We start from the raw sequence: 25,583 nt of genomic DNA, 5'->3' as shown, positions 1-25,583 counted from the left end.
ACAGCACAGCCCGCACAGTGGTATATACAGCACAGCCCGCACAGTGGTATATACAGCACAGCCCGCACAGTGGTATATCCAGCACAGCCCGCACAGGGGTATATACAGCACAGCCCGCACAGGGGTATATAGAGCACAGCCCACACAGGGGTATATACAGCACAGCCCGCACAGGGGTATATCCAGCACAGCCCACACAGGGGTATATACAGCACAGCCCGCACAGGGGTATATACAGCACAGCCCGCACAGGGGTATATACAGCAGAGCCCGCACAGTGGTATATACAGCAGAGCCCGCACAGTGGTATATCCAGCACAGCCCGCACAGGGGTATATAGAGCACAGCCCGCACAGGGGTATATACAGCACAGCCCGCACAGGGGTATATACAGCAGAGCCCGCACAGGGGTATATACAGCAGAGCCCGCACAGGGGTATATACAGCAGAGCCCGCACAGGGGTATATACAGCACAGCCAGCACAGGGGTATATAGAGCAGAGCCCGCACAGGGGTATATACAGCACAGCCCGCACAGGGGTATATACAGCACAGCCCGCACAGGGGTATATACAGCACAGCCCGCACAGGGGTATATAGAGCACAGCCCGCACAGGGGTATATACAGCAGAGCCCGCACAGGGGTATATACAGCAGAGCCCGCACAGGGGTATATACAGCACAGCCAGCACAGGGGTATATAGAGCAGAGCCCGCACAGGGGTATATACAGCACAGCCCGCACAGGGGTATATACAGCACAGCCCGCACAGGGGTATATACAGCACAGCCCGCACAGGGGTATATAGAGCACAGCCCGCACAGGGGTATATAGAGCACAGCCCGCACAGGGGTATATACAGCAGAGCCCGCACAGGGGTATATACAGCACAGCCAGCACAGGGGTATATACAGCACAGCCGGCACAGGGGTATATACAGCACAGCCCGCACAGTGGTATATACAGCAGAGCCAGCACAGGGGTATATAGAGCACAGCCCGCACAGGGGTATATACAGCACAGCCCGCACAGGGGTATATACAGCACAGCCCGCACAGGGGTATATACAGCAGAGCCCGCACAGGGGTATATACAGCACAGCCAGCACAGGGGTATATAGAGCACAGCCCGCACAGGGATATATACAGCACAGCCCGCACAGGGGTATATACAGCACAGCCCGCACAGGGGTATATACAGCAAAGCCCGCACAGGGGTATATACAGCAGAGCCCGCACAGGGGTATATACAGCAAAGCCCGCACAGGGGTATATACAGCACAGCCAGCACAGGGGTATATACAGCACAGCCAGCACAGGGGTATATAGAGCACAGCCCGCACAGGGGTATATAGCGCACAGCCCGCACAGGGGTATATAGAGCACAGCCCGCACAGGGGTATATACAGCACAGCCCGCACAGGGATATATACAGCAGAGCCCGCACAGGGGTATATGCAGCACAGCCAGCACAGGGGTATATAGAGCACAGCCCGCACAGGGGTATATAGAGCACAGCCCGCACAGGGGTATATACAGCAGAGCCCGCACAGGGGTATATACAGCAGAGCCCGCACAGGGGTATATACAGCACAGCCCGCACAGGGGTATTTACAGCAGAGCCAGCACAGGGGTATATACAGCACAGCCGGCACAGGGGTATATAGAGCACAGCCGGCACAGGGGTATATAGAGCACAGCCAGCACAGGGGTATATAGAGCACAGCCAGCACAGGGGTATATAGAGCACAGCCAGCACAGGGGTATATAGAGCACAGCCAGCACAGGGGTATATAGAGCACAGCCCGCATCTCATCTCCCCCCCGATAATGGCCCCACAGTCCGGTGAAAAAGAAAAAAAAAAACTCTCCTCACCTTTCCTTTTGCCCGCGCTGCTCCTGGTGGCTGCAGTCTGCCCAGGACACTGCAGGTGCGCGATGATATGACATCATCGCGCACCCGCAGTGTACTGTCAGAGGCAGAGCGGGGAATGATGGGAGAGGGAGCGTCAGGTGACGCTCTCCTCCATCATTGCATTGAACTATACCGGTGTCATAGACGCCGGTATAGTTAAATGCGGCGGCGGCGGCGAGGAACAGTGCAGCGGCCCACTACTGGCATCGGCTCTTCTGGCATTTGCCAGAAGTGCCCGATGTCCAGCCCGGCCCTGCCCTGCCGGCCCGGGGCCCCTGACCTGCGGGGCCCGGTCGCAATGGCGACCGCTGCGACCGCGGTCGTTACGCCCCTGCGTACAGGGTTACGAGGGGGGGCGTCTGACTGACGCCTGCCCTAATAACCTGGGGTTAGTGACAGTGGGGTTAGTAAACCCCAGCTGATGTCTGTTCCGCTTGCTGAGGCGTCTTTGGCTCAAGGCCATTGCAGCTGGCAGAATCGACATGATGTTAACTCCAGTGTGTATTGTATTCTGAGTCATAAAGACAGGAAATGACCTCAATGACTCTTTTTTTTTTCCCCTTTTTTTTTTTTCAAACAAACTTTATTTTCAGTACACAATGCTGAAAAAAACGCAGCTGCAAAAAACGCAGCAAAAAACGCTGTGTGTGAAAGCAGCTGCGTTTTTTGCCTGCGTAAAAAAACGCAGGTAAAGCAGCAGCAAAATACGCGCGCGTAAAAATACGCAGCAAATATGCTGTGTGTGAAAGTAGCCTAATGCTGCATTCTGACAAGGTGGCTCTTTTAGTTCTGGGTGCTGAAACTGCCGAAATAATCCGTTTTGTAATTTGTTATAAATACCTTTCTTCAGTCCTGGAAGCAGGCCTTTACCCCCTGCTGCAGAAGCTACACAGCCGTCACTCAAGTCTTCTTGGCGCCGGGAGCCTCCTCCTCACCGCTGTTTTCAAATGAGCCAGCGCCTGCGCTTTTCCCCTGCCTGGTGCAGGCGCAGTGAGCGCTGCCCGTCTGTCCTCATATGCAGTCCAGCTGACTGCGCCTGTGCGGCCGCCCTGCCTGTGTATCCCTGCCCCGTAGTATGAATAAATCATAAGTCACTGCGGGGCTGGGAATCACAGGCAGGGCGGCCGCACAGGCGCAGTCAGCTGGACTGCATATGAGGACATGAGGCAGCGCTCACTGCGCCTGCACCAGGCAGGGGAAAAGAGCGCAGGCGCCGGCACATTTGAAAACAGCGGTGAGGAGGCGGCGCCCAGCGCCAAGAAGATTTGAGTGACGGCTGTGTGGCGTCTGCAGCAGGGGGGAAAGACCTGCCTCCTTGACTGAAGACAAGGTATTTAGGACAAATTACAAAACTGATTATTTCGGCAGTTTCAGCACCCAGAACTAAAAGAGCCACCTTGTCAGAATGCTGCATTACTGCTGCACAAGGTGGCTCTTTTAGTTAAAAACGCCTGGGGGGGTGACAGGTTCCCTTTAAGAGTTGTGATGAAGCACAAAGTCGTCACCATGCCGTGGGTATAATTAGAAATATTGGTCTTGTAGTAAATCTTCCTTTCCTCCATCCAGGGTAATATTAGTAATATAGCCCATTTGGTGCTTGGGGACGGGCTGGCATGGGCCTGTGTAATTTCCAATGCCAGGGCTGCATTTCAGCCCCAGTCGGTGCCTGATCTATAACTTATCCCTTTAGTCCGTTATAACTCACTCACAGACATCGCAAAACCCCCTGATTTCCTTAATATGTCATAGCAGCAAGATGAACACAAGGAGTCACATGTAGTAATGTAGTAGCCCACTGGCCGCTGCCATGGCCCACACAAGGCCACCAGTCAGTCACACTCTCCCTGTGTCGCCGCGCTGTCTCCTCACACAGCGGATGGCTCCGCCCCCTGGGGTCATTTCCCGCCCATCTCTTCCCTAGTCCTCTCTCCTCAGTGTCCGCTTCTCTCCAGGCTCAGTCCTCTCCGTGCGGTGACAGCTGTGCCGGGCCATGTTCTGGCTGCACGTCCTGGTGTCCCTGGCACCCTGCTGGTCCCATGCCCAGGACTACGACCCTCCTCGGTATAACTTGAGCCTGGACCTGCCGCCGGAGCAGCGCTGGCACCCTGTGCTGAGACAGTACAACAACACAGAAGTGAAGGAGGCAATGCGCTATGTGCTGGAGTGAGTAACCATTAGTGACCTGTGTGTGCAGCCCCAGCGGTGACCTGGTAACCTGGCCATTCTCCACCAACACATGGCACACGTGGGGTGTGGGAAAGCTGGGTGACAAACTGTGAGGGAGCTATGGAAGTAGCCATGATTGTCACCCCGCTGCCCTAGGAGCAGAGATGACCTAAGTTGTGGTGTGTTACATATGTAAATTATATATCTATATATATGTCAATCTAAAATTAAAGGGGTAGTCCACTACTAGGACAAACACTAACGAAATGTGCGGTCTTTAAATAACCTATACTCACCACCCGTGCCAGGGCTATGCCCACGGTGTCGGCACTCACTCTCCCCGTGGCTGTGGTGTGATACATGACCTTGGCACCCGATCAGTGCTGCTGACGCCACTGTCTCCACCTTCGGACAAACTGAACATGAAGAAGAAGTCAGGGATCAGCTGCAGCCTGGACTGCCTCTTCATGTTCATTTTTTCCAAAGGTGGAAACAGTGACGCCAGCGCTGATTGGGTGCCGGGCATCACGAGTCATTCCACCGCATCACAGCCCCCGGGACCGCAAGAGCCGACACTGCTCAAATAGCAAGGGAGGAGAGTATAGGCGTTATTGTTTTATCTGGGCCAAATATTTTATTTAAGAAGAGTCTGTCCTAGAAGTAGACAACCCCTTTAATATGTTGTGTGGCCAAATTTTGTCTTCAGAACAGCATCAGTTCTTCTAGGAACACTTGTGTACAAGTTATGAAGTAACTCGATGGAGTTTGTTCCAAACATCTTAGAGAACTAACCACAAATCTTCTGGGGATGCTGTCAAACTCTGACAGCTGCATTTAAATCGCGCTTCTGGCCATCGGGCCGGAAATACACCGGTGATGCCCGCTGGCGTCACACTTAACATATGAAAAATCGGTCCAATTCTCTCGGCCGAGAGTCTCACAAGTGTTCTCCGTATGGTCATCCGTGTGTAATGCGCTTGCAATGCGATGATGCGATTTCCTCGCACCTATGTATCCGTATGACATCCGTATGGCTTTACATTTCTCACTGCTTTTTCTCATTGAATTTAATGGCTCAATGGGCTGAAATCTGGAAAATATTTGCGTATTTTTTGCAAGTCACACTGATGGTCCATGTGGTGTCCGAGTTTTTATCTCACACCCATAGACTTGCATTGGCGAGGCTCGGGCGATATACAATCGCAGCATGCTGCATTTTCACTCGCACGCTGAATACGCCCGAGAAAAAAAACGGTGATGTAAGCTTCCCCATAGATTAACACTGGTCCGAGTGCTATGCGATGCGATGTTTTCTCGCACAGCACTTGTCCGTATTATACGCTAGTGTGACTCCTGCCATACAGAGGCGATCTGAACATCGCCTCTATGTAGCAGAGCCGATCGGGCTATGGCAGCATGCCAAAAGTTAAAAAAAAATGGTTTTAAAAATATAAAAAATTTGTTTAAAAATATAAAAGTTCAAAACAATAAAAATAAAATCAAACATACAGATATTTGGTATCGCTGCGTTCAGAATCGCCCGATCTATCAATAAAAAAAAAAATAGCCTGATCGCTAAACAGAGTAGCAAGAAAACAAGTAAAAACGCCAAAATTACATTTTTTTGGTCGCCGCGACATTGCATTAAAATGCAATAGTGGGTGATAAAAAGATTGTATCTGCATCAAAATGATATCAATAAAAATATCGGCTCGGCACGCAAAAAATAAGCCCTCACCCATCCCCAGATCACAAAAAATGGAGATGCTACCAGTATCGGAAATGGCGCAAATTTTTTTTTTTAACAAAGTTTGGAATTTTTTTTCACCACTTAGCTAAAAAAGAACCTAGACATGTCTGGTGTCTATAAACTCGTAATGACCTGGAGAATAATAATGGCAGGTCAGTTTTAGCATTTAGTGAACCTAATAAAAAAGCCAAACAAAAATCAAGTGTGGGATTGTACTTTTTTGCAATTTCACCGCATTTGGAATTTTTTTCACGTTTTCTAGTACACGACAATGGTTCAAAAGTACAACTTGTCCCGCAAAAAACAAGCCCTCACATGGCCATATTGATGGAAAAATAAAAAGTTATGGCTCTGGGAAGAAGGGGAGCGAAAAACGAAAACACAAAACTGAAAAAGCTCTGGGGTTAAGGGGTTAAAATGGCCCCTTTGTGTCTGCTTCATGATAAAATTGCCCCCTACAAAATGTTAAAGCCCTCTGTGACTGAACTAGAAAGTAACTGCCCACATTTTGCCCCCTAGACAGGAAAATATCCTGTTGTGCCTCTTTGATGGTTACAATACCCTGAGTGGCCCTATAATGTAATATTGCATCTTAAGTGTCCTACTAACATTGAATAACATCTGCTTAGCAATTATTAATCCACTCTCTATGCCTCAACCAAAGTAATAATGCCCAGGTTCACACTATATATAGAAATTATGCCCCCGAGTCTCCCACATACAGTTCTAACGTCCACGACACACAGTTGATGGCTCACACAACCCACTTCAAGTACTGACTCATAAAAAGTAAAATAAACTTTATGGCGTATAAACTATTAGGAAGTCGCAAAATATTTGCACATTCCATAGTTGGCAAAAATTTCGCAACTTGCCATTTTCATCGAGCTATGCTAAAATGGATGGAAAACCGGCGTGACACCACAGCTCATCTAACTCATGATGAGCTATAGCGTTACTTGCGTCTTGACACTTCTGATTCATTAAGAAGCAACGGCTTCTTAATGAATCAGGGACCTCTGACTCTAATGTGCACTCTCATCAAAACTGTCATGAACAATGCCAGTGTTGATGAATCAGGGCGAAAGAGTCCAGGAAGTCAAGTTGTGTCCCTAATAAAGCCTGACAACATCTCAACACAAGCCTGTCTGGGATTACATGAAGAAGACAGAAGGATTTGTCCACAGAAGATATGTGTTTAGTCCTCCAAGACTGCCAAGTTCCTTCAAAACTGTATAAGTATACCTAGAAGAATTGATGCTTCGATGTAGTTTTGAGGACAAAGGGTGGCAACACCAAATAATGATTTAATTTAGCTTTCTGTCTTGTTTATTCACTTTCCATTTTGATAAAGGATAAAAATAAACTGTACTCACTTCTATTTGTAAAAGCATTTTCACTTTATAGTATTTTTTCCGCATCTACCTAAAACTTTTGCACAGTATTGTACTATGTGTAGAATGCTATTGTCGTTAAGTCTGCCACGTCTCCAAGCTGTGGCCGTCATTTTCATCATCCTTACGTTCATGACCATATGTAATATTTCCGTTCTGTAAACCTATTATATTGCTTAGTTGTGCACAATAACGTTGTTATTTATATGTTACAGTACAACATTACCTAAATGGGTACATGCGATCATCCGTCCACTGGCAGAGGTAGAACTGGCTTTTCTCATTCATGAACCATATGCTGGAGAGATCAAGGGGATAGCTCGAACACTTGAAGTTAATGTTGGTGATGTAGTGGCCTTAAATCTCTGCTATGAAGCCACAGCGTAAGTTCCTATACAATTCCTACATTTACTGTAGGGATCAGATCTTCAAACTATATTGTCTCGTCTTCCGAACTTTTCAGAGAAAAAAATACATGGCTGCAATCGAGCAGCTAGGCTCTAGTTTGGTCAGCATGAATCAACAGTTTCCCCTTTAAGAAAATTGTCTGTCCCTACCATAACTTCTATCTATCACATATTGCTTGCTCTGGGAACTTCCAGAAGTAAGGCTGCAGTCAGCATCCAGCAAATTTAAAAAGACAGGCTCTCAGAATTTGGACATTCACAAGCTTGATTTGCGGTTCATTTGGGAATTCAACTATGACAGTGGAATTACTTTTACTAAAGTATCATGATGCTAGAGCAAATGGTTAATTGACTACCTTTTGAATGGGCACTGTTTAGTTGCTCTGTAATGTGTAGGTGGCTGGTATTATTTTTGTATATCACTATGATTTTTTAAGCAGTCACTCTTTCCATCGCAAGGACAGCAGTAAGATTGGAGCAAGACAAAAGTTCAATGAAGTGGTCCAACACACTTCATGGTAAAAACAGATAAAGTTCAACTTTACTGCTTCTATGATTTTTAGAGCATAACTCACATCATCCGGAATCCCCCCTTCATCACAATTCCAGTATCGGTGTATTCATTCAATGATGTTGCTAACAGTTTTGCTGAGACCAGTAGTTCCACAAGCATCACCGCCAACAATACTGTCATGAGTATATGTTAAAGAACAACTGGACATAAAGCAAATGTGGCAAAGACTTATGATTTTTGATTGTATGTATCCTGCTCTAAAGATCATCAATGCAGTAAGGTATTTCATCTGTTGGTATTTTCTGGTCTGAAAATTTGAAGGCACTGTAGCTAACTTTGTATGGCATGGCATTTTGTACAAACAGTCCTTCATTCTGTGGACCACATTTGTTAAGAGTTTGTCCTCTTGGCTTGTAAATGGCATATGCACTAGCATACCTTTTTAATGCAGCATAGACAACTAGGCATTTTTAAACAAAGAAATCATGTTTGAACATGTATACCATGCATTATTCTGTAAACCTGCACCAATAGTCAACCTCTGCCTATGGTGACATACATCTGTGTCATATGCTTGGTTTATACACTAGGAGAATTTGGATGGGTGGGTTAGTCAAATTTTGGGGAAAAAGTGCGTTTTATAATCCGAAAAATACGGTATATGTGTGGTAAGCACATTGAACCCTCAGGGGCTTCATAGAAGTTTATAACATCGAGCCGTAAAAATTTAAAAAATCAAATTTTCCCCACAAATATGTTTTTAGCACAAAATATTGCATTTTCATAGGGGTAACAGGAGAAATTCCACCATACAATTTGTTGTGCAAATTTCTCCGGAGTACGCCGATACCTCATATGTGGGGTAATACTACTTTTGAGGCACACTGCAAAGCTCAGAAGGGAAAAGGCGCCATATTTGCAGGAATGGTTTGAGGGTGCACTGCCATGTCACATTGGCAGAGCCCCTAAGGTGCTAGGACAACAGAATCCCCTTATTTGTGAACTCATTTTGCAAATTACACTCCCCAATGAATTAATCTAGTGGTGCAGTGATCATATTGACACCACATGTGCCTCACATAATTTTATACCTCTGAGCGGTAAAGAAAGAATAAATTAAATTTTTACAACTAAAATGTTGTTTTAGCCCAAAGTTTTTAATTTTTCTAATAGGATTTTTTTTTACAACAAACTGAGGTCCATTTATTCCTCAGTGTGCCAATACCCTACATGTAGTCAGGAAATATTTTTTAGGCACAGTGCAAAGCTCTGAAGGCAAGGAGCGCCAGATTTTACTGTTATGGTTTGCAGGTTCCATGACCCTCTGGGAGAGTCAATGAGGTGCCAGAACAGCAGAACCCCCATAAGTGACCCCAGTTTACGAACTACACATCTCAATTAATTCATCTGGGAGTGCAGTGATCATATTGACACCACGGGTGTGTCACAGAATTATATACCATTGACCAGTAAAGAAAAAATAACTACATTTTTACCATTAAAATCTTGTTTTAGCCCCACATTTTACATTTTCACACAAAAAGTGGGCAAAAATGAAACCAGAATTTGTCCCACAATTTCTACTGAACGTGAACACCCCATATGTGGCTCGGGAGGAACAGAGCATTATTTGCCTCCTGGAGCAAAGATTTTCTGAAAAAAACAGTTTGCGGACTCCATATACAAAGCCCCTAATTGCTAGAAGAGCAGAATCCCCCTCAAGTGATCACATTTTGAAGTACCCTTGGGGAATTTATCTACAGGTGTATTTTCCAGAAACAAGCAATGTATGTTGCCGAGTGAAAATTGCAAACTGCCTTTGTAGTGACCAGTACGTTGCAGTGACCAGTACGTTGTGCCCAGCCCGTGCTTCTGGAGACTTGCACCGGTAAGTTAGGCGGGCTCTCATCGCTTCAGAAATGCCAAACGAGGATGCAATATGTGGTTTAGGTACACTGTGGGTCTCAGAAGGGAGGGGGCCATTTGGATTTGGGAGCGTAGAGTTTGCTGAAATTCTTTTGGTGGGTGAGGAGCCATTTTGCTTTTCCAGAGCCTTTGTGCTACCAGTGACGTGGAAGCTCCCTATATTTTCCTTAACAGATGACGGACCTGAGTGGGGACTTGTTTTTTTGTGGATTGAGTGGAAGCTTTTATTGGAAACATTTTACATAACGTTTGGATCACATTTATCTGGTGCTCTATGCTGACCACTTACTTTGGGGTTTCCATCTAAATTTCTGAGTGACGTGATTCAGATGAAATCCCGAGGGATCCATTCACTATAATGAGGAGCAAAGTTACTCTGGACTCCGTCTGGCCTCTGTTTAGCGGTGTTCTTTTCAGAAGTGCACAAAACTGTGGCCGACAGCACTTTTATGCAATCCTAAAAAGACGGACACCGCGAGATCACAGGTCAGACGGCGTCCACAGTTCCTCCATCTGTCTCATTATAGGGACTCTTTCACCAGAGGTTCCGTCTGAATCACATATTTCAGAGATTTACGGAAACCCCGGTGTAAGCGCTGTACACTGAGCGCAGGATAAATGTGCGCCGAGCCTTACTGCGATCTTTGGGAGGCAGAATCAATAAATGAACAGCCGTTCCTCGTGTGGTATGAGTGATTAGGCGACTTTATTCTTCGGGTCTGTGCGATACCAGATTTATATCTGGTTTTTATGTTTGGCTGCTGTCACAGACCAAGGCCAGTTTCACACGTCAGTGCCTCCGGTACATGTAGTGACAGTTTTCTCACGTACCGGAGACACTGACACACATAGACCCATTCAAATGAATGGGTCTATGCAGATGTCAGCGGTTTTTGATGGACCGTGTGTCCGTGTGCAAAACACGCAGACATGTCCTCTTTTTACCCAGACACACGGGCCGTCAAACGTCCCGCACACGTGCGCACAGAGAACAGTGTACACTGTCCTCCGTGTGCACGGACGGCCACGGGGGAAGCAGCGCTACTGTAAGCTGCTGTTTCCCTGGCGGTTGGTGCTGAACGCGGCTTTCATCCATTGTCCCCTGCTCTGCCGATAGCAGCGCGAACAGGGGAGAATGAATGAAAAAAACGAGGTGGGGTCCCCCCTATGTTTTAAAACCAACCCGGCAAAACTCACAGGTTTGGGCTGCTAATCTCAGGCTGGTAAGGGGCTATTGATATGGGCCCACCAGCCTAAAAACAGCATCCCACAGCTGCCCAGTAAAGGCGCATCTATTAGATGCGTCAATTGTGGAGCTTTGCCCGGTTCTTCCCACTTGCCCTGTAGCGGTGGCAAGTGGGGTAATGATGGGTTAATGTCACCTTCCTATTGTAAGGTGACATTAAGTCGGCTTAGTAATGGAGAGGGGTCAATAAGACACCTGTCCATTAGTGATGAGCGAGTATACTCGTTGCTCGGGTTTCCTGAGCACGCTCAGTTGATCTCCGAGTATTTGTGAGTTCTCGGAGATTTAGTTTTCGTTGCCGCAGCTGCATAATTTGCAGCTCCTAGACAACTTGAATACACGTGGGGATTCCCTAACAACCAGGCAACCCCCACATGTACTCAGGCTGGCTAGCAGCCGTAAATCATGCAGCTGTGTCAACAAAAACTAAATCTCTGAGCACACACAAATACTCGGAGACCACCCAAGTGTGCTCGGGAAAACCCGAGCAACAAGTATACTCGCTCATCACTACTATCCATTACTAATCCTGTAGTTGTTAAAGGGTTAATCAAACACCACACAGTAAGAAAAAAGTGTTTTAATGAAATAAAACAATATACACAGTTTTTCCATCTTTATTAATCTGCCATTCCAAGCGAAGCCCTCGATCTCCTGTAAAAAGTGTCAAAATAATAAACCAACAATATACCCATATGTGTCCGGTGTACAGTCAGTCCCACGCAGTAATCCATATCTGGGGTATATACAGTTTACAAGTGGGAGCGCTGCTAATGCGACCGCTTCTGGCTGTAAACTACTGGGGAATGAATGAAATGCTGGGAGCAGAACTTCAGTGACTAGCGATGATGTCACCGAAGCTGCTCTCCCTGCCGACATGAACTCAGATGAACTCGAGCGTGGGAAAATATAATAAACCACCACAATCCTCCTGTCCCAACGAGATGGTAATCCAGTCTTCCCGAGATGAGTGCAGCTCTGCTACATCTAGATGGCATGCAAAAGTTAACATGATGTGTTCAGCCTGGCAGCTAGCAGATACACTGAGCTGCTCTTCTTTCTATCTACCATCTACCTACATATGTATTGAAGAGTATTTACTTTGAAAACTATTTTTAAATGACAGAGTAATTCTCTATTCAAATGTTAATGTTTAAATCGCATTGCATGCTGGTCTCATATGCATGTCAGACGGATGCTAAGTGCGAAAAATTGCATTGTAGTCGCATGAAAATCGCATGCCACTTGCATGAAATTCATCCGACTTTTCAGGAACAACATCGGACCGATTTTATTAATGCTGATGGGTATGAGCCCTACCTCGCCTTCCAGGCCCAGCGCTGAGTCTCTGTTGCTGCTTCAATTGTCTGGTATTATCTGCAACATTGACAATGTGTCGATAGCACTTCAGCCATTAAATGAGATCATGGATTATTGGAGCACTGTCGATGTGATGTCAGTGCTGAAGATAATAACACACTGGGAGACCCAGTGATGGACCAGTGGAGGGTGAGTAAAGCTTAGTTTGTTATTTTATAGGGAACCTCACAGAAGTATTTACCCCTAATTACAGAGTTGCATTTGTCATTTAGAACTTCTTTCTAGTAGCCGTAATGATGAGGAAAACCATTGTTAACTCAGCTTTTTATTATTGTGATGTCACATATTATAATAAGATGGACTAGTCCAAAAGTTGTGCACTTAGTGTCCGATATTGCATTTCATTTTTTTTTTTTTTTTTCTTCACGTCAATGCCTCTCAATTTATGACTTTTTGATTTGCAACAAATTTATCCAATGATTTGCACCTTTTTATCAAATTTTCTTATGTGGTTTAGTTAGTTTTTACATAGATGTGGCACAGATGTTTTAGACAAATTCATGAAATGCAATTTCGTTATTAATATTTAGCATAACTCTACTCCAGTCACCACCCACTTGAAGTGATTTCATGTATGCAATTTATTTTAGCACATTTTTGCAATACGTGCAACTTTTCTCACTAAAAAGTTGCAAAATAGGACAAAACAAGGAAATTTGGGTCTGTACAGTTGTGGCCAAAAGTATTGACACACCTGCAATTCTGTCAGATAATACTCAGTTTCTTCCTGAAAATGATTGCAAACACAAATTCGTTGTTATTATTATCTTCATTTAATTTGACGTAAATGAAAAAACACAAAAGAGAATGAAGCAAAAAGCAAAACATTGATCATTTCACACAAAACTCCAAAAATGGGCCAGACAAAAGTATTGGCACCCTCAGCTTAATACTTGGTTGCACAACCTTTAGCCAAAGTAACTGCGACCAACTACTTCAGGTAACCATCAATGAGTTTCTTACAATGCTCTGCTGGAATTTTAGACCATTCTTCTTTGGCAAACTGCTCCAGGTCCCTGATATTTGAAGGGTGCCTTCTCCAAACTGCCATTTTTAGATCTCTCCACAGGTGTTCTATGGGATTCAGGTCTGGACTCATTGCTGGCCACCTTAGAAGTCTCCAGTGCTTTCTCTCAAACCATTTTCTAGTGCTTTTTGAAGTGTGTTTTGGGTCATTGTCCTGCTGGAAGACCCATGACCTCTGAGGGAGACCCAGCTTTCTCACACTGGGCCCTACATTATGCTGCAAAATTTGTTGGTAGTCTTCAGACTTCATAATGCCATGCACACGGTAAAGCACTCCAGTGCCAAAGGCAGCAAACCAACCCCAAAACATCAGGGAACCTCCGCCATGTTTGACTGTAGGGACAGTGTTCTTTTCTTTGAATGCCTCTTTTTTTTCTCCTGTAAAGTCTATGTTGATGCCTTTGCCCAAAAAGCTCTACTTTTGTCTCATATGACCAGAGAACATTCTTCCAAAACATTTTAGGCTTTTTCAGGTAAGTTTTGGCAAACTCCAGCCTGGCTTTTTTATGTCTCAGGGTAAGAAGTGGGGTCTTCCTGGGTCTCCTACCATACAGTCCCTTTCATTCAGACGCCGATGGATAGTATGGGTTGACACTGTTGTACACTCGGACTGCAGAGCAACTTGAACTTGTTTGGATGTTATGTAAATCAAAAACACATTGGCGCTGTCCTGTTATGCTATATTTTATAAGCCGCTGGCACCCTGGCAGATGGGATGTGCAAATCTGCCCAGGACAAAGTCTTGAGTGTAATAGAAAAGGGGGAGTGCCGCGCTAATACCAGTGTGCCGATGCACAAACTCAGTGGCTGTAAGCCTGTAGCTACTATGAGTTCCGGGATTAATAGAGCGGTACTTACTTGTTTGTGCCTGGAGTCTGTGGCGGTGTATTTGGCTGAATTGAGTCCACAGTCGGGAGCGTCCTCCCTTTGCACCGAAATGGCTCCTGAATCCCCGTCTGCAAGAACCGGCTGTTTGCCTCGGCTGAAGGCGCCGCCGTGTAGTAACGTGGTGAGCAGGGGGCGTGGTTAGTGGTGACGTCACCTGTCCGTAGAAGACGGACATGTACAAGGGCCAATCCCGACGTGTTTCGAGGGAACCGTCCCTCTTTCTCAAGGTTGTTGTACCTGTACTCTCACTAACCCTTTATACCCCCATGCTTTTCCTGCTGATGTACCAATCTGCCTGATTAAAATGTATCTTGGGCACGCTGCTTGCCAAAAAACTTGCACATGATAAATTCTGCATTACCCCTAAGCTACTGTACATACGTATATTGCATAAATATTAAATTCTTTTGGAAAAAGAGGAATAATCTTCCCTACGTAGAACACTTATTATATATGAGGGGCTATTTGTTTCTCCAATCTCTAATAAACCCCCACACAATGAACAGCCATCTTAATATATGTGCATTGGAGAGACATCCTGTTATTATTCAGAAATCAGTACACATATTGAAAAACCCCATATGACATTCTAAAGGTTATACTTTATTAATTACACAATAAAAGTAACAAAATATATGTATATATGTATAGAAATATATATATATATACTGTGTGTGTATATATATATATGTGTATATATATATATATATATATATATATATATATATATATATATATCTGCTATATCAACCCCCATAACATCTATATATATAATTGTCTAAGGGGTACTTCCGTCTTTATGTCGGCAACTTCCGTCACGGAAATCCCGCGTCGCTGGTTGGTCGTGCCAGCTGCCTGTCATGGCTGCCACGACCAATCAGCGGCGGCCACAGTCCGATTAGTCCCTCCCTACTCCCCTGCAGTCAGTGCGCGGCGCCCGCTCCGTACTCCCTGCAGTCACCGCTCACACAGGGTTAATGCCAGCGGTAACGGACCGCGTTATGCCGCGGGTAACTCACTCCGTTACCGCCGGTATTAACCCTGTGTGACCAAGTTTTTACTATTGATGCTGCCTATGTGGCGTCAATAGTAAAAACATCTAATGTTAAAAATAATAAAAAAAATAAAAAATCATTATATTTTTTATATGTTATGAAAGACGTTCCATTACACGTCCGGCTATGTTTTTCTGCATAATGACGTGACAAAGGGTGTCCCACAAACCCCTTGGCAATGTTATCCAGATGTTATTTTATCCTATCCCTCAATCGTTTCTTAGTACGGCCTACATAGAGTTTGTCACAGGGACATCTAGTCGTATAAATGACCCCTGTCATATAGCAGGATATGCTATCTTTAATAATAAATGATTCTGTCCTCTCTGTGTTCCAAAATACTGTTTGAACCGACTTTTTACATTTTGTTCGTACACAGCAAGGGCAAGTCCCACAAGAAGTAAATCCCCCATCACTTGAACTTTGATTCCTTGTTGGTTTTATATGCCCACCATTCATTCCCATTCTAATCGTTGGGGCTATGATGTTCCCAATATTCTTAGCCTTTCTAAAAACAAATCTCGGTTTGTCAGGATCTTAATTCTCCCACAACTCTATCCTTTGTAAAATAGGCCAATATTTTTGAATTATATTAGTGAATATTTTCTGATTCACATGATATTGAGTGATGAATGGTATTTTCCCAATTTCTTGTGCTATACTTAAGGGTTCAGGTATAGTTTTTGTTCCGTGAATCAAATTCCCTCTTGGAACGGCCTTAACATCTTGCCTTATTTTCTTAAGGGATGTCTCACAGTACTCACTTTCCACGAATTGGTATTTTAAATTGTTGGATTCCTCATCATAATCATTATCTTTTGTACAGTTTCGTCTTATGCGTGTAAATTGGCTGTTAGGGATGTTTGAAAGCCATGACGGGAGGTGACAACTATCTGTATGGATGTAGCTATGCAATCCACTTTCTTATGGTGTCGGGGTCGTAAACGACAATAAACTCTCATTCACCAGTCATTCCAAATTAAACTATAAGCATGTGGTACCGGGTAAGAATGAGTCAGACAGGTAGCTGGTTCAATCTCAGTGCATGCTCGTGGATCCACACACATGTGTGTAACGGTCACAGCAACTGAACTTTATTTTAGAATACACAATACTATATTGAGTGTTAGGGGAAGGCGTGCATTAGGCGGGGTTTAAACTAGCATTCAGTCTTTCTGATTTGTTCTGACATCTTCTGGTGGATCCTCCTTTTCTTCACATTCCTTAAGTTTCGTTTCTGAAGAAATGAATCTTAACCCTTCAGACACTAAACTGAAACGAAACTGAACACTGGCAGCCATCTTTAAATACAATTACATTTGCATTAGCAGGGGAAAACTTATTGTTTCACAGTATAAGAGTATAAAAGTACAAAAAAGTATATAAGAAAATATATTTTCACCTTGACAATCCCCCCTAAACACTAAGTTTTTCCCTTAAAGAAGGATCCTTCGAGACTGTCCATGTGATGGGAAAAGGGGAGGTGGATTTCTTCATCCAGACACCTCAGAAACTCTCCCCTAGCGAGAGGCCTCCAGGCAGCTGAACCCTTCACTAACCTCACATGGAGTTCTCCCACTGTCCCTAAACTAAATCTCTTAGCATCATCTGAGAATGGGGGGTTTTATTTACTCTCTTGAGAGGAATATACTTCGGGATCTCCCCTGGATCAGTACCATTGTACTCTGGTGGATCTACTTCTTGATTGAGGAAGGTGCCAGTCGGAGTTGCTTTGGCAATAACCTTTTTGTACAAGGGAATAACACAACAGAGAATTTTCAATTCAACTATAAGGAGGGCAATTAGTACCAAACAAACTTATTGAAGGAATCCCTTGATCCCACCTAACCAATTGGAGAAGAAAGATATCTCTGCTCCAGCATACATGACACGTCGTCTTATTGTCCTAATTTGTTCAACTTCTTTTTGCAACCTTCAGGTCTTTTGGATCTACATTTTTCCATTCAGGTCTGGCTGTCTATATTTCGTCTCGTATGTCTTTGGTCATACCGTCAATGAATGTATTTACCAATACTCTAACATCAAGTGGGTTTATGGGACTGTACTCCATGTCTTCCCATTTCAGCTGTAACCGTCCAAAGTATAGCTCTACACTCTCTCCTTTGTCACATCTGTAGAAAATCTTAATTTGCGTCCTAGCACGTCACCTGTTTTTGTGCTCACTAACTACCTAGGCCTGCCTAGGTGCACTTATACATCCATCATATGGTCATTATTCGTCTGTAAAATGAGAAAGGTTGGTTCTCAGGGTCAGCCAATTGTTTTTGCATGGCTAGCTAATCAGAAGGCCTCCAGGGATAATATTCCTGTATCTGTCTTGCCCTACCTGATGTGGTTGGTTCTCTGGTGGTGGGGGCGACATGACATGCTGGTCTACAGCTCCTTCCCAAAAGGATTACTGTCAGCCTACTCCTAAAAGTTAATGTCCCCACTATCCACCAACCACAATCCTGTGTCAGCTTCTTATATCACTACATGTGATCTTGTCTGGACAGGATTCAGTGTAATTCTCTTAGGTCGGGTTGCAGCACGGGTCATACAAGTGTTAGGGCCCAAATCCTCAACTATACCCTGGAAGGCATCTTGGCTAAAATTGACAAACCTTTGTTCACTGTAATATATGTAATTGATCCATTCAACATTTTTATTAATCTGCACCTGTGGGATTATAGAAACAATGCCGGCATAAATCTGGTTCTGGGCTTTAAACTGGTCAGGCACCCCCCTTGGCACTCCAATGGCATCAATATATACTAGTGGATCTTCTTCATAACTCATGTGGAGCTGATCGAGACTTCTCCTCTTTCTGGTAGGTTCATCAGGTATCTTTGGATTCCAAGGTAAAATCTTGAACTGCATGGCTAGTTTAACAAGGGTGCATTGGCCTATCCAGGCATTAGGCAACCTAGGACGGAGCTTACCGTGTCCACATAACCAATAAATGTCGTACATATATTCTGTATGTTTGATTAGCAAATCAGTATCTAGAGAACTGCTCCCTTTGCAGAAACCTGTCTCAAAGATCCCTACTAGTGTACCGGTGGTATCGTGGGAATTATAGCAGGTGTAATTGTCAGCTAATACGGTTACTTCTCCTGGAACCTTTAGTTTGGGTTTCTCATGAATTAGTGGGACATAATCTGGGCAATCAGTGGACTTCAAACCTTTCAACAGATTCATGACACAGGCAGTGGTGTTGTCATCAGGAAAAGCAATGCATATGTGTATAGATGCATATTCGCAGCAGCACAAGCAATACATCCTACAGAGATATTCTGGACTCTTACATTGTATCTCACCCATTCTAACCATAGGTTTTTCCTTGGGGCTGTTTGTGTTTCTATGGAGAAGACTTCTTGCCAACTGAGACCTGGAATGGGGATTACTTCATTGACTACATTTTGCAAACGCTCACCTGGGCCTGTCTTAGCTGTACTGGTAACAGGGGCCTTGGTTGGTCTGAAACTAATATCCTGGAGCTGTATATGGCCTAAATTCCCATGGTATCCACTACTAAATACATAATTATAATGCCTTCCCATTACAAACGTCTGCAGGTCAGCAGATTGGGGGCTTTCGAGATTTAGGAGGAGGGGGTGACAACTATTACCCCATCTACAGCCCCTAAGTGGTTGCAGAAAGGCTGTTAGATGCATTCTCCCACGAAAACTCCTACCCGTCCCATCCTTGGGAACATGGCTTCGCTAGGTTTATATCCCCAATCATCCCCTGTATTCCAGGCGGCATCGGTCCAATAATAACAATTATCGTTGTCATTTCCGGTAACACATATATAAAACTGGATGATCCCCTCTACCACCCGTTCAGTCTTAGGGCACTTGACTACATCACAGAAATCAAATCGCCAGATATTCACCGGGGCTGTCAGGTTTACCCAAAGAATAGTGGGACCAGAATTCTTATTTTTACAATAGGGACCAAAGAGGTAGGGGCGAGGATAGCCCTCAGTTCCAGGATCAAAAACAGCAGTCTCTTTTACAGTGTGAGGCATGGATCCAGGTGCTCTTTCCTTCGAGTTTTACTGCAGTGGGGGTAACCAGGATCACCGTGTGAGGTCCTTCAAATATCGGCTGGAGACAATCTCTGCACACAAACTTTTTCACATACACCAGGTCTCCTGGCACAAAGGGATGGTGTCCAGGAACCTTGTCTGGGTCTGGAAGAGAACTGAAAACGGTTAAATGCACTTTGGCAAGGTGTCCATGTAAGGCCTGCACATAGCTAGTCAAGTCCTGGTACTTGAGCTGCAACTGTTGTGGAAAGAAACATTCAAGATTGGGGCCCCTGCCAAACAGAATCTCATACGGTGACAGTCCTGTCTTCCTGTTTGGGGTATATCTTATTAAAAACAAAGCTAGAGGGAAACATTCTGTCCATGGTTTACCAGTCTCTGCCATTGCCTCTGGATTTTAAGCTTAAGAGTTCCATTTAGTCTCTCCACTTTTCCACTACTCTGTGGATGGAGTATGCAATACTTGACTTACCCCCAGTGCTGCCATTACCTCTGACATGATCTCTCCAGTAAAATGGGAGCCCCGATCGCTTTCAATGACTTCAGGAACTTCATACCTGCATATGATCTCAGCCATCAGTTTCTTCGCCGTTGTCTTAGCCGTAGCTTTGGCAACTGGGTAGGCTTCTGGCCAACCTGAAAATAAATCAATGCAGACCAACACATACTCATACGTCCCTACCCTGGGTAACTGAATATAATCAATCTGCAGTCTCTGGAATTGGTTAAAGGGCCGGGGAGTGTGTTTGGATGGAGTTTTCACTGTCCTACCCTGATTATGTGTGGCACATATCATGCAGCTCTGTACCTGCCTTTCTGCGCAGGTGGAAAACCCGGGGGCAATCCATTGTTTCTGTAGGGTGTCACACATGGCCGTCTTCGAGTGGTGCACATTCCCGTGCAGAACCTGTGCCATCGTTGGGTACAGTACCTGTGGCAGGCAGACCTTTTCACCCCTCCCCCATAGCCCAGTGACGGTATCAGAGCAAGCCCCTATCTTTTGCCACCTATCTTTCTCCTCCTTACTTGCCTGTTCTTGTAACCGGGCTAAGATGTCTTTCAACACAAGTGGAGATGGTTGGGTGTCTAGGTGATGTACTTGAGAGGCTACAGGAGTGCTTGCTGCTTTCTTGGCAGCCTGGTCTGCCAGTGCGTTACCCTTTGTCCGTCCATCAGTGCCTTTGGTATGTGCCTTTACCTTTATGATGCCTGCTTGGGTGGGAAGCTGTAGTGCATTCATAAGTTGCTGGACTGCCTCAGCACGTTTAAAGGGGTGGCCATTTGCTGTCAGGCCATTTGCTGTCTCCAGATAGGCCCATAATCGTGTGTAATGCCAAAAGCATACCTGGAATCTCTCCTAGTGTATCATCACCCATCCCCTGCAGATTGTGAGCCCTCGCGGGCAGGGTCCTCCCTCCTTATGTACCCGTGTGCCTTGTTTTTTGCTCATGTTTAATGTATTGGTCTATATTTGCCCCGTATTTCACATGTAAAGCGCCATAGAATAAATGGCGCTATAAAAATGAATAATAAAAATAATAATAATAATAGATATTTACAGTCTTACCTTCTGCTAGTTTGCACGCTCTGCTTCTTGTGCAGACATATGAGCTGGCATTGACTCTGCCTTGATTACCTCATGTTCTGAGACCACAGCATATCTGGTACAGTAGCGTCCTTGGTCATCTTGGTGACGGGATCCATCTACAAAAAGCTCAAAATCAGCATTAGAATAGGCACACTAGAGACCAGCCGTTTCCTGAAACATCAATTCTAGACAATCATATGGTTTGGAAACCTAATCTTGTTCCTCTGGATCCATTCTAGAAAGAAAAAGAGTGTCCTTGCTCATGTCACCTACTCCTCCCCCCTTTGGATCCAGGGGAACTAGGAGAAAAGTAGCGGGGTTCAGGACAGTGCACCTTTTCAAAGTCACATTAGTAGGCATGAGAATAGCACACCAAAGTCGCAGCTGTCCAGCCATGGACATGTGGCTAGATTATACCTGGTCAGGGATACTATATACATCGTGTGGGGTGTGGACCATCAGTGGGTAATCCAAAACAATCTCTGAAGATTTGTGTAGCAACAGCTGGACAGACAACACAGCCCAAACACATAAGGGATTTCCTCTTGCCACCGTATCCAAGCGGCCGCTGTAATAAGCAACAGGTCTCTGTTTGGCTCCATAAAACTGAATCAGCACACCTGTAGCATGTCCTGCATAGGTGAGCTCTGTCTGCAAGGCAGTCTGCAATACTGTACGGCAGTGCTCGGGTGTCTTGTAATCATATACGGGGCCTGCAGTGTGAAGCTGGACTTGCGTGTAGACGGGAGGAGGCAGAAACTGGAGTCTGTTACATAGAGATAAGGAACACTATGACCTCGCAGCTACAGCGGAGTGGGCCAGTGAGCGAGCAAAAATTACTACGGCTAGTGATTTAACCCTTGTCTTTCCTGCTGGGCTAAATTCTTTTGAAAACTCTTTACTATTTTCAATACATCATCTGGAGTGGAAATCTCAATATCGGGTCTACTACAAAAAGGTATGAATGGGCTTTTTATTACAATGGGAATCCCAGATCTTTAAATACTACCATAAGACGCCCATAGAACTTCTCGGCAGTCCAGGATATATTGGTGCCTTTTACCAATCTTTCAATTACTTACAAGTTTTCCTCCAAGACCAGGCACAGGTCTATTTCACTTTCAATTCCATACAGTACTTATTGCTTTAAACACAAATCTCTCAGCGTGTACTAAACCAAGGACAGAGAAAACTTTGGAATGCAATACATGGCCCCTTCCCTCTAGCCCACAGCACCGAAGGGAGAAAAATTTCAAGCAGGTCGCGCAGGGATTCACATGCCCCCTCCCATCTAGTAACACGGAGATAAGAAGAATCACTGCATTCCTCAGCGCAAGAGGGAGAAGCAAAGCCCTCGTCTTTGCCCCCCTTTCTCTAAGTTCGTAGCACAGATGAGGAAAGAGGAGCGGTCCGCTCCCTCCTCCCTCTACTACACAGCACTGATACAAGGCTCCGTATCTTCTACAAAGTAACAAATTGCAGCAGTTTTCAGACTTAATTTCTACAAAACTTTCCTATGATCCTCCGTGGTCTGGGCGGAGCCCCAAGGACGGCCCGTACACACACACATGGCAGGTTTCCACCCAGGTTGGATTCTGCACAACACAAACAGGACACACCTACGCTTCTGGAAAGCTCATCCCGTCGCCATTACAGGGCGCTGGCTGAGACTGCATTTTCATCATCAGTGGCACGGCGGCCATTTTACAACCTGTAAAATCACACTTCAAAGGCATTTTATAACCAAACACGGGTTCTATATTGTCTGATCCTCTCCATCAACATATTTTCATCCTTTGTTCTTTAAGCTTCGCGCAACTCGCAGATGAGCTTGCGCTTGTTCTAACAATCCTTTATCTTTCAACATGCCCCTTTTATTTTCTATGAGATTGGGCCACATAGCCGGCTACAATCTCCCTGACTAGGGCAATCCTACATGCTTATACAATCTCTCAACATTCCTGACTGCCTTCTTTCCCTCCCGTGACTCCACTATTGCCTTGACTTCCACAGAATCCTCATCTAACTTGTGGGGCACAGACTTCTTCTGCTTTAAGATACGCAACTTGACTCACAGAATACTGTGTCCTCCTGCAGTAGGCCACTGGCAGCGATCTTCAACACTGGTGTTCTAAAAACACGGAGCCTCTCGCTCAACGTATAAGAAAAAGAGCCTCGCGCTCAATATTTCCTGTCCCTAACCTGAACAACAGTGATTAACAGACTATCCTGCCACGATATTCCAAACCGTTGGGAGGCGGTCTCCTAGTGAGAGCCCTCCACAGAAATACAGGTGGTCCCCCTCCGGGACGTCTTAATTACCTAGCTGGTACAATATCACAGAGGCTGCGTCTCCTATCCCTTCTCTAAGCCGCCCCACAATCTACAACTCGCTCAATCTTTCACTTCACTTCACTACTAGATAACAGTCACGGGTAGGGTGGTTGAACGGAGTACAATGACCGGTGGAGGAGGTGTGGTGTACAGAGGACGCACAGGATGCGACGTCTCTCAGTTGCTGGGTCAGAGCGTGGCACAGGATCGCGTTCGATCTCACCACTCGACCGGTCACTCCCCAGACCCAAGGAGACCACAGACAAACCAATAGCGGCTGAGACACTAGCAAGTGTGACACATACAATGTATATGATCGCCACTTACCGTGTGCGGAGGGTGATCAGTCCTCGAGGTCAGCCACTACGGGTATCATCCACAGACATCCAGGCATGGGTCCAGGGGGTCTCAGATCGCTGGCCACGCCCCCCGTTGGGCTGCCAAATTGTCGGGGTCGTAAACGACAATAAACTCTCATTCACCAGTCATTCCAAATTAAACTATAAGCATGTGGTACCGGGTAAGAATGAGTCAGACAGGTAGCTGGTTCAATCTCAGTGCATGCTCGTGGATCCACACACGTGTGTAACGGTCACAGCAACTGAACTTTATTTTAGAATACACAATACTATATTGAGTGTTAGGGGAAGGCGTGCATTAGGCGGGGTTTAAACTAGCATTCAGTCTTTCTGATTTGTTCTGACATCTTCTGGTGGATCCTCCTTTTCTTCACATTCCTTAAGTTTCGTTTCTGAAGAAATGAATCTTAACCCTTCAGACACTAAGCTGAAACGAAACTGAACACTGGCAGCCATCTTTAAATACAATTACATTTGCATTAGCAGGGGAAAACTTATTGTTTCACAGTATAAGAGTATAAAAGTACAAAAAGGTATATAAGAAAATATATTTTCACCTTGACAATGGTAGCACTTAGTGAATATGGTGTTATTTTCTATGTAGATGTTCAGATCCAAAAAGTTTACCTCAGATTTACTTGTGGTAGGTGTAAATTCCAAACCATACGAGTTATTATTAAATCCCCTTAGAAAAATATTGAGATCCGACTGTGTCCCCTCCCATATAAATAACACGTCGTCAATGAAACATCGCCACATAATTAGGCCCTCTCGTAGTGGGCCATTCTGATAAATTTCCCACATACAGATTAGCATAACTTGGGGCAAATTTTGTACCCATGGCCGTGCCCCAAGTTTGCAAATAAAACTGTTTTCAGTAAATTAAATAATTATGTTGGAGAATAAATTTCATACTCTCCACAATGTATGCAATTTGGGTAGGATTGTAGGAGTGTAATTGTTGTAAAAAATGTTCAGCTGATAAGCAACCCTTCTCTTGGTTGATGACCGTGTATAAAGACTTAATGTCTAATGTACCCAGTATGTAATTACTAGCCCAACTGGTGGTTTCTAAAATCCGTATTGTATCCCCTGTATATTTTAAATTGGCTGGGAGTAGTGTAACACACTTCTGCAAGTGTATATCCACATACTCCGATAGATTGGCCGTCAGGCAATTTATGCCTGATACAATGGGTCTACCCGGTGGGCATGTGGAATTCTTATGTAGTTTCGGAATGTGATAGAATACTGCCACACTTGGTGTTTTATTATTAATAAATTGGAATTCCCTCTTATTCAGAATGCCTAAAGCTTTTCCCTTCAGGGCTAGAAAGTTCATTTTTTTTACTTACTGAGTAGTGGGATCACCTACTAATTTCTTATATGTAACCTCATCATTCAAGAGCCTCAATGCTTCCATATGCTACATACTGCGATCCATGACACTATACCTCCTCCTTTATCAGCACCCCTGACCACAATATCATTATTGTCTTGAATATTGACTAGAGCATTTCTTTCCTCTCTAGTAAGATTACTTGGGGCATATCTGGAATTCCCCCCCTTCATTTTTCTAATAT

The 25,583-nt window shown here is 44.8% G+C and overlaps 1 protein-coding gene and 1 long non-coding RNA gene across 2 annotated transcripts in view; one reads left to right on the top strand and one right to left on the bottom strand.

The window, feature by feature from the left end:
• LOC143771898 (uncharacterized) overlaps positions 1 to 3,739 on the bottom strand; it is a 33,167-nt gene extending 29,428 nt beyond the window's left edge. Inside the window, exon 1 of the long non-coding RNA XR_013215096.1 lies at positions 3,623 to 3,739. This is a non-coding gene — a long non-coding RNA (uncharacterized LOC143771898). The remainder of the gene's footprint in view (positions 1 to 3,622) is intronic.
• Positions 3,740 to 3,826: 87 nt separating this feature from the next.
• The window catches only part of LOC143787460 (N-acylethanolamine-hydrolyzing acid amidase-like), an 89,955-nt gene continuing 68,198 nt past the window's right edge, over positions 3,827 to 25,583 (top strand). The window contains exons 1-2 of the mRNA XM_077276227.1: positions 3,827 to 4,076; positions 7,439 to 7,606. Of these exons, the coding sequence (XP_077132342.1) occupies positions 3,904 to 4,076; positions 7,439 to 7,606 (341 nt within the window). The 5' untranslated portion in view covers positions 3,827 to 3,903. The remainder of the gene's footprint in view (positions 4,077 to 7,438; positions 7,607 to 25,583) is intronic.

This window comes from Ranitomeya variabilis, chromosome 1 (genome assembly GCF_051348905.1).
Source record: "Ranitomeya variabilis isolate aRanVar5 chromosome 1, aRanVar5.hap1, whole genome shotgun sequence".
Classification (NCBI taxonomy): Eukaryota; Metazoa; Chordata; class Amphibia; order Anura; family Dendrobatidae; genus Ranitomeya; species Ranitomeya variabilis.
The sequence above is the reverse complement of the archived record's forward strand: the minus strand, read 5'-3'. Positions and strand labels throughout refer to the sequence as shown.